Source organism: Lepus europaeus, chromosome 14 (genome assembly GCF_033115175.1).
Source record: "Lepus europaeus isolate LE1 chromosome 14, mLepTim1.pri, whole genome shotgun sequence".
NCBI lineage: Eukaryota > Metazoa > Chordata > Mammalia > Lagomorpha > Leporidae > Lepus > Lepus europaeus.
In genome coordinates, this window is record NC_084840.1 from 49,356,359 (window position 1) to 49,366,579 (window position 10,221).

General features: G+C 51.5%; 1 protein-coding gene across 1 annotated transcript in view; it reads right to left on the bottom strand.

Annotated features, from left to right (window-relative positions):
* The window catches only part of PGBD5 (piggyBac transposable element derived 5), a 96,585-nt gene extending 87,233 nt beyond the window's left edge, over positions 1 to 9,352 (bottom strand). Inside the window, exon 1 of the mRNA XM_062211368.1 lies at positions 9,013 to 9,352. Coding sequence (XP_062067352.1) covers positions 9,013 to 9,352 — 340 coding nt within the window. The remainder of the gene's footprint in view (positions 1 to 9,012) is intronic.
* Positions 9,353 to 10,221: the final 869 nt, after the last annotated feature.

Here is a 10,221-nt window from a genome sequence, read left to right on the forward strand (position 1 = left end):
CCTCTCTGTCATTGCCTTTCAAATAAATAAATCTTTTTTTTTTTTTACAAAAATCTACTTCTTCAGCCATCTATTCTTTTGTTCATTTAATCATTCAACAAAAAGTAAGTACTTATGTTCTGTGACCAAAAGCATACAAGGCCTCTGCATATGTGGGAAATGAATTAGCTTATGCAGGATGGCAACTGGTGCTTGGAGCCACCCAAGGAACAGTGGTGATTTTAGGTTCTTGGAGATGGTGCTATCTGAATGAGGAGCCGGCCAACAAGCAAGGGTTACCATTCAAACACAGGGAGGAAGCATCTGCCGGATAAGGGTCAGGAAGACAGAGGCTCCCGGATGGACAGAAGATGAAGTGGAACAGACCTGACAGTAAGACAAGCTGATACTGGAGAGGACATGCAGGGTGGCCTGTGAACCTGGAAGCTATAGTGAGGAATCCAGAGCTCCTTCCGGCTTGCATGAGAAGCCACAGGATGGTTTGCAGCAGAGAAGTAGATGATGCTTATGTTTATAAAATATCACTGTTACGCCACAGACAAGAGTGGAACTGGAAATCCAAGTAGACAAAAGCTCCAGTACCCTGCAAAGGAGGGACGCTGTCCCAGCTAAAGTTGGCAACAATGGCAGGGACAGCAGAGGTGGAAGAATCTGGGCTTCTAAAGGTTTTAATGAAAGTGACTTCTTAAATACGCAATCAAGAGTGCCCAGCTGTTCCTGCTTTAGTAGCAATCCTCCCTAGAACTCGCAAACAAGAAGGAAGAAAGCTCTTTCTGCCATGTGCCAAGCACCGCCTTCCACAGTGAGATATTTTAGGTGTTATTCTTCTAGCCTGACATCACTCCACCCCCAGATCACACAAGGATACCATCGTGGATTGAACAGGATTTGGCCCTCCAAACTTGAGCAGAGGCCTTGGGTTAATGATGAATGGACTAAGGATGGAGACTTGATCTAACTATTGTCCAGGAGGTGGACCCAGGAAGAGGTCTTAGGACACAGAGGGTGTGACTCTGGCAGGTAGTTCTTATCAGAGGGCTGGTTAATTAGCCAAGATCGGCCCACATCCTCTCTGCTTCATGGCTTACCATGCGATCATCCCTCCGGCACCCTTCAGCCTCATCAGATGGCTGCGCCAACAGGGCTGCCTGATTTCAGACTGTGAAGCTCCAAACTGCGAGCTGAAATAAATCCTCCTTCCTAAGAAGCTCCTCGCAGGTATTTTAGTCAAAGACACGAAAAGCTGACTAACAGAGACTTCAAAAAGTTTATGGGAGATGGGATTAAAAGGCAAGTTTATTTTGGTGCAGAAAACTTTTGAAATCCACGCCAAGGGGTCTTCAAAAAGTTCATGAAAACATGCATTATGAAAAAACTATGCATGGATTCCAAAATATCCTTGGACCGCGGCAGATATGGTGCAACAGTTAGGCTGCCACTCGGGTTCCTGCAGCCCATACTGGAGAGCCCAAGTTCGAGACCCAGCTCTGCTCTCCAGTCCAGCTTCCCCAGGAGAAAACAGGTGATGGCTCCAGTGCTTTGGTCCCTGCCATCTGCATGGGAGACCCCGAGAGTGTTCCTGGCTCCTGGCTTTGGCCTTGCCCAGTCAGGGCTGTTACAGAAGTTGGGAGAGTAAACTAGCAGATGGAGGATCTCTGACTCTATCTTTAAATACATTTTTTTTTTTTAAGGTGAAAGGGATAACCACAGAATAGGAGGAAACAGAAGTCATCTATTTGATAAATAATTTATATCTAAATTAAGAACTAAAATTCAACAGAAAAAATCTGCACCAAAATGAACTCCTCTTTTAACTTCATCTTCCATGAACTTTTTGATGTACTTTGTGCTTCCACATACCAATAATGACTTTATTACATTACCTATTGTTATCATTTTCCTTTTTCCTTCCTTAAAGACCCTGGCATTTCTCCATGGATCCTATTCTAAATACACATTTTAAGGAAGCTGAGTTACGGGGCATGTAGCGTTCCCTGCCTACGGTTAAAAATGGCATCTGTTCTCTCACCTGCCTGCCTTTGCCCAAACTGCTCTCCTGCGTCAGTCGCTTCTCCTTCCTCTTCACCTGGCTAATTCTGTTTTGTTGAAGATGCAGCATTGGGGCCATCTCTGCCAAAAGCACCAGCTATTCCTGGCCCACACCTTGGGAATCCCACACACGTTCCTGTTCACCTTGATCACACCACTCACCCGAGAGAGACACTTACCTCTTTTTCCTCACTTTGTCTCTCCTACTGGACCCCAGGGGACATGTCTTCCTTATCATTTTATCCCAGCAGGGATCAGTGTGCCTGCTCAATTAATGCACAGGTATCTCATACATTGTTGGTGGCAGTGTAAATTGGAAAACCATTTGACAGCAACTACTGAAGCAGAGGTTTTCAGTGACTAGTAATTTTGCCCCAAGGGGACACTTGGAAATATCTGGAGACACATTTGATTGACTCAACTGGGGAAGAGGGCATTTAGTGAGTAGAGGCCTGGAATGCTGCTAGCTGTCCTACCATGCACAGAACAGCCCCCACAAAGAATTACCTACTACAAAATGTCAATATGCCCAGGATGAAAGACCTTATTCTGAAGGTAAACATATACCTACCCTATGACCCAGCAATCCCACTCCTAGGTATAAATGTCAAAGACAGATGATGTCCATGTCCATCAAAAAAAACACATGCAAGGGATAAGATGTTTGGCTTAGGGGTTAAGATGCTGGTTAGCTAAGATGCCTATATCCCCATTAGAGTATCTGTGTGTAGCACCTGCCTCCGCCTCCGGACTCCAGCTTCCTGCTAATGCAGCCCCTGGAAGGCAGCAGTAATGGCTCAAGTAACTGGGTTACTGCCATCCATGTGGGAGACCTGGGTGGAGTTCCAGGCTCCTGGCTTTGGCCCTAGCCAGTGGAACTAGGGGCATGGTGGACTTTCAGGGAATGAACCAAGCAATGGGAGTATTGTGCTCTCTCTCAAATAAATACTTTTTAAAAAACTACATGCAAGAATGCTTGTCACAGCTTCATTTATAAAAGCCCCCAAACTTGGAAGAACCCCAATGCCCACAGGTAGAAAAATGGATTAACTGTAGCATGTTTGGATAATGGAGTACTACCCAGCAATACAAAACTGAGGCTGCTACATTCAATAACATAGATGAATCTTAAAGATAAAACAATATAACAAGCAACACTGACCTACGGTGATAGAAGTCAGAATAACAGCTACCAGAGCAAGTATGGCACGGGCATCATTTAGGATGCCCACAGCCCACACCCAAGTGCCACTTCAAGTCCAAGCTGCTCTGCTTCCAATCTGCCTTCCTAATAATGTGCCTGGAAAAGCAGCAGATGGCTCATGAGCCAGGGTCCCTGCCGTTCACACAGGAGACCTAGGTGGATTTCTTGTGGCTGCTCAGCTCCAGCTGTTGTGGCCATTTGGGGAGTAAATCAGTAGATAGAAGATCTTGCACTCGCATACTCTCTATCACTCTGCCTTTCAAATAAAATAAATACATCTTTTAAAAAAGAAGAGAACAGTGGCTGCCTCTAGGGGAAAGGCAGGATGGAGCTCTTGGGGTGCTGGGCCTGTTCTTTACCTTGATCTGGGTGGTAGGTACATGGGTGTACACATGTAAGAACTCACTGATCTGTGCACTAATGACTCATGCACTACAGGTGAATCACATCCCAGTGACTTTTACTAAATCAAACAGTATCCTAAGAGCCACCCTACCCGAGGGAATCAGACACTGGTGTGCTGCCTTGTAGGCTAGCATAGGTTCTCATGGACTCTCTAGCATACTGCTGGCATGAGTTTAAGTAGTTACATCTCTGGAAGGTTCTTTCACAACAGCTATCGAAACCTTAAAAAATGGATAAAATCTTTTTCATCATTTTATACTAAGATATACATTAAGGATGTGCCCACAAACTTACGCTTCAAGACTATTCATCATAACATCAATATAACAGCAAAAAACAAAACAAAACAAAGAAACACCTCAGTGCTAACCAAAGGGAACCATAGAATATTACGGATTCACTAAAATATCTTTTAAAAATGCAAATGGGAAAATGTTCACATATATTAATTACAATTAAAAATCAGGTCTCCCAGAAGAAGATCCTGGCTCATAGCCCATCCATTTGGAGAGTGAACCAGCAGATGGAAGATATCTCTCTGTGTCTCTCTCTCTCCCTCTCTCTATAACTCTTTCAAATAAATAAGTCTTTAAAAAAAAATGTCTCCCTCACAATATGTAATCTAAAATCTCTGAAGTATAGGTTCAATATGTCAACTGTAGTTATTGCTTAGTAATTAAAGACAATGGGATTCTAAAGAGCTTTTAATCATTCTTCTCATTTTTATTTGCTTTCCAAAATGAATACATATTACGTGCTAATAAGAAAAAAAATATAGTCACGTTCTTAAAAAGGAAGGTAGGATTTAGATTCCAAAACTTGCTGCAGTGTGTCAAAGCCTACCTCCTGCAGAACACTATAAGCCCCCATGACAGGACACAGGGAGAGCAAGGATCAAATAAGGAACCAGAAAAATTCTAGGTTCTTCTCTTCCATATGGGGACTGTGGTGCTGATGACACAAATCCATTCATGTGTTAAAACTCAAAGAACTGTAAACCACCCCCCAACAAAGTTAAATGCAATCCCATGTACTATAATCAACGTTTGTCTCAAAATATTTTGACTTAAAAATGTTCTAGTGGGTGGCAATCCTAGTCCCAGCTGCTCCTCTTTCCATCCAGCTCCCTGCTAATGGTCTGGGAAAGCAGCAGAAGATGGCCCAAATGCTTGGGCCCCTGCACTCACATGGAAGACCTGGAATAAGCTCCTGGCTCTGGATCGGCTCAACTCCAACTGTTGCGGCCATTTAGAGAGTGAACCAGCAGACAGAAGACCCATCTCTGTCTCTCGCTCCCTCTGTCTGTAACTCTATCTCTCAAATAAATAAGTAAAATAGTTATTTAAAAAAAAGTTCTAGTGGTTTTACTTTTCCCAAATAATCAAGTCTGAATAGTTGGATGGTAATTACTTAACCAGGTAACCTCACCCCCATCAGACACTGGCTCATAGACACACGTGTATTCTCCTTAAAGCAGACATGGCAATTGTTCTGCCAGTGTGCTTGTGAAGAGTAAGTGTGATAATGCATGACAAAGCGAGCTACAAAGAGAACTACTGGTTCTCTCCAGGTGCCTGGTTCACCTAGCACACAGACACTGGGAAAGGAGCCCAACAGTGAGGCCATGGCATGAGGGCACATGGTAGTCTGGCACTGGATTTCTTAGGGAGCGTTGCCCAAAGTTTCTCTTGTAGTCCACCAAGGTTCGAAGTTCCTCCTGCAGTTGCAGAATCGGAGGTAGCACTAAAGGTGGAGCAAGCGTCTACCCAGAACATTATAGAGACAGATCCAGATATCTGAGCTCACAAACAGCTTCAAAGCAGACAGTCTTGGTTTAAATCTGATTTTCAGAGGAAAAAAAATTCTCTCTTGTTACTTGCTAGTCAAAAAGGCTTTAAACCAAATAAACCAAGGACAAACTTGGAAGATAAGATTCATTAACTGTCAGGGCCATATGTGTCTCTCCCCCTTCCCAAGGTCATGCCTCCCTAGCGAGTGATGAGAAGGCTGCTGTCCATGGGCAGAGAAAACCTCTTTGATGAAGTCCAGCCTCTAACAGAAAGAGCCAATGGCTCAGATCCCAGCCCCCAACGACAAAGGACCCGACAAAACCAAACAGACGGGGACCCTGCAGCATGTGTGAATCTGCCTGTTTCGTTGCCTCTTCAGAGGGAACAGATCACAGGACTGCTTGGAATTAAAAAAACCAAAGGGCAGACGGGCCTGAATTTCATGTTGTTTCCAGAGAGTGAGCTCGCATGCTGTGTTGGTTATTTGTGCAGTGAGCAGGCAAGGCTGACAGCTTGCGGGGACTGTTTCAGGGACATCTGCTGCCAAGGCCCAGTAAGAGAGGGTCCTGGGCCCTGAGCTCCCAGGGAGCAGTGCAGCTCCCAGACTGACCCTCCATCCTGGCAGGGGTGAAGAGCCCGTCGACAGCCCTGCAAGCAGTGTTTACATTTAGAGCATCTGGAAGGGATTCCACACCTGAAAGCATAGCCAGAACCTGGCAGAGGTGACAGAAGACAAGGGGTGGCGAGAGGTCCCTCCCCACCTATAATTGCTGGCTGCAATTCCAAGAGCCTACTCCAGGACGCTAACTATGCTGAAAACAGAAGGAAGGGGCTGGATGGACTAGGACAGCTTGAAGAATGGTTGGTATCCTCAACTACAGAAATGCTGCTGTTAGGGTTGGCCCCAGGTCTAGCTCTGCTGCCTCCTCCTCTCAGCTGGACACCAGGCATCTCCTTACTGTGAGCACCCGCACCGCAGGGGCCACATGTACAGTGGTCTTGGTGTCTACCTCCCTCGGGTACAGGGACTCCCAGAAAAGGTTTCTAGAGCATTGGAAGGCTAGGAAGCAGCAGTTGTAACCTCTTTCTGATAGAAGGAACCCTACTCGGTGCAAACTAGCATGAACAGAACACATTCACACACAGCACAGTTACACATTTCCACATCTGTGTGCTCACATACGACACACCTTGACTTACCTGTATGCACACCTGTTGTTACAACAGGAGCAAGGCAGAAAGCCTCATCTGTGAATCTAGAATTCTGGGCTTTCCTTGTTGACACCAGCAGTGACAGCAATTTTGGTGACAAAGTTCCTATTATGAAGCCCAATTACAGATGGATGTGTCACCTGCTTGCTCTTCTCCCAACCCCACCCCACTCACTCCTTAACAAACTGGGGGACAAAGACCGAAGAGAGAGCTCCAGGCTGCATTCCTTGCAAGTGAGGAACACATGCTTTTGAGAGTGTCTTAGATACACTTCATAAATCCAGCAGGCTATACCTCTCATAGTGGCTGGGCTGGGCTCCTGCCCTCTTAATAAACACATCCATCTCTCTCCACACCACTAGGTGTAAGCACCTTCTCTGACTACCCCTGTATATTCCCACATCTGTTTTCAGCTTCCATAAATCATATTCCATTGTTTCAGGAAAATCTGAACTCAAGCTTAACAAGACACCAGTCTCATCTCCCCAATCTCCACCTCCAATTTCCCTCTGGGAGAGGGTGTTGCAGAGAGGAAATTCTAAATTAGATGTGGATTTAAAAGGGTTTTAAAGATGTCACACAAAAAAGGAAAACAAAGCCAGTCTACATGCCAACAACCACCTACTAATGTCTTTGGTTAAGGGGCTTGGCTGTAATTTTTAGGTCCAGGTGGGGACTTCACGGGCATCTTCAGGAGGCAGAATTTGAACCTAATGCCAAATGACACACGATACTGCGCTACATGAGCGTAAGTGCTGCAGTGGCTAGATTAAATGACTGCTGCAGAATTGTTCCCATTTACAAGCTACTAAGAAATACAAGATTGCTTTAAAATCTATTACAGTGTGCTCAGCCTTCTCACACCAGCACACTCGGGCCATAACTAGGCCTAACCTGGCACAATTCCTTATTTTGGCCTGGGATAGACTTGCTGCATTCTCCCAGGTGGATTTGTATCTCAGCTGTTCCAAGCTGCAAACTGGATCACAGATGCTCACAGCACAATTCTGTCAAACCAGGGCTCCGCGATGGTACAATTCTTAAAGAGCCAATACGGAAAACAGCTGTCCACAGTAGGAAGACCTTAATGACAGCCTGGAAAACGCAGGGCCGTATAAAATAACTGTGCTGAGTGAGTGATTCTGAAAATTCCCAAACTCTTAATTCCAGCCCCAAAACACTGCACAGGGAGCCCGGACCTTGCAAGCCCAGCTGGAGCGCAGCACCTCCACCCTGCAACCTGCCAGGGGTTCGCAGCCCACTCCTTCCAGAGAGGGGCAGGCCAACCCTACCAGCCTCCTGGCAGGCTGCAGCCTGACATCCTAGAAGCCGCGAGTGCAGGCACCTGCCAGAGGTTCCTTGGGCCTGCCCTCCTATACCCCATGTTCCCGACTCGGTGAACAAGAACCAGAAAAAGCCACAAGAAGAGCCGCATGGTGCCCAGGGTAGCCACTCCCTGGCCCTCATCAACACGGGCTGCGCACACTGGTGCAGATGAACATGGCGTTTAGGATCCTGGCTGGTGGGTGGTGCAACGAGGAGGAGCAGCAGGAAGGGAGGCTGGTTCTCCGAAGGGCAAGGCCGCCGAGCTTCTGCAGGCTATGTGGTGATAGTTTAAAACCCAACTCCCGCGAAAGCAAGCAGTCAGAACTACAGCAGGCGGAGCGGCCAGCCCTCCGGCCACCTTCTCCAGGCGCCCCCGGCTTGTCCACGGCAATGGTCAGCGGAACACACCTGAGCGCGCCTACCAGAGGCACCAGGCACCTGAACGCTGCTTAAGCGGTCCCTTCAGTCTCCGTTCTCAACAAGAGATTCCCAGGGGCGCGGACAGGGAAAGTTTCTCAGATTAAAGCGAAAACTAAACCGATTAAACCACTCCCTGGGTCAGGCTCCAATCACCACCTGCCTCACCCGTGGCACTCCCTGGGTGACGACTGCTCTGCGGCCCTCAGAGCAGAACGATCCCCGCCCTCCCCAACCCCATCACGCCTCATTACTGGTCAAGAATCCTAGGAAAGTCCAACTTGAATCCATCCCGGAGGTCCGACCCCTACAGGTGTGACCGGTTTCCGGGGTAGAACGCTGGGACACGCCCATCCAGTGAAGACAGTCCCTGGAAGCCCGCGTCCTCGGCCAGAGCGCCGGCCGGAGCCCCCACCCAAGAGGAATCTGGAGCCCCCCAGGAGCGTAGGGATCTCGCAGTTCAAATCCCCTGCTCCCGCAACCTCATTTGTTTCCTGGAACGCACAGCTGCCACTGCCGGAACCGCCCACGGGGCATCTGCAAGGTACTCTCCCAGGCCAGGATCCGCGCGCCGCGCCCCCACACCCCTGCCCGCCAGCCGCCCCTTACCGCCGGTGTCCTCGAAGCGCGGGGGCGGGCGGTCCCGCAGCGCGGTGCTCCAGCCCGCGCCGGCCTCGTCCTCCTCAGGATCCTGCGCGCCCTGGGCGCCGGGCGGCGGCGGCGGGCCGGCTGGAGTCCCCGGGAGGCCCGGGCGCTCGCGCTCGTCGTCCGAGGAGGCGGCCGAGGAGGAGCGCGAGGCGGCCGAGGTGCTGTAGAAGGGGTTCCCGCCGCTGTCCGGGCCTGACTCGCCGAACACATCGTCCGAGATGTGCAGGCTCTCGTAGCGCGCGCGGGCGGCCTCGAGCAGCGCCGGCGCCTTCCTCCGCGCGCCCCCGCCGCCCTCGGCCATGGCCCCAGCCGCCGCCCGAGCGCCCGCTCCCCACAGCGCCTCCCAGCCGCACGCGCCGGGCCCCGGGCCCGCGCCGCGGCCCGCCGCCCCCCACCAGCGCAGCCCGCAGCACAGCGTCCGCCGCCCCGTGCCCGGCCGGCCCGCCGTCTTGGCCGCCTCGGGCCCAGCGCCCGGGGATGCGCCCTCGGAGCTCGGGCGCCGCAGGTTGCGGCCGCGGCAGGAGGCGAGCTGCGCGCCGGGAAGGCAGGGGCCGCAGGCGACACCAGACGCCGGCGCCGCTGCTGTGTCTCAGTCGCTCGCCGCCGCCCGGCCCGCCGCGTCCCCGTGCGCCCTCCCCGCGGCACCCGGCGCACCGCGGCCGACCTTCCCGGGCGCGAGCTGCCCGCGCCGGGCCCCGCCTCCTCGCACCTTCAGCCTGCCGGCCAATGGGGAGCCCGGCCCGGGCGCGGTCAGGGAGAGCGGGGCGGGCCCTGCGCCGGGGACGCCCCCGCCCCCTTAGCCGGGCGGGGCCCGGCGAGCGGCCGGGGCGGGAGCCGAGGAGGAAGACTGCGGGCCAGCGGCTCGGGCCAGTCCTCTCCGGCAGGGACGCGCCGCCGCGGGCGGCCTCCCGCAGGCCCCGCTGTCGTCCCCGCGGAGGGTGGCGGCCCAGCGAGCTCTCCCGCCCGCGGGAGACTGAGGACGCGGCGCCGAGCCCCCGGCCGGCGGGCGGGTTTCGCAGTCCGCGCCGGGCTCCAGGGAGCTGTTCGCCCCAGTGGTTCTGAACCAGGCGCTGCGGAAACGCTCCAGGTAGGCGGCCGGCCCCAGGGTCCACACTCGCCACGGCGGCGGCTGCTGCTGCGGGTCGTGGGTCACCGGCCGCCGTGCCGCGG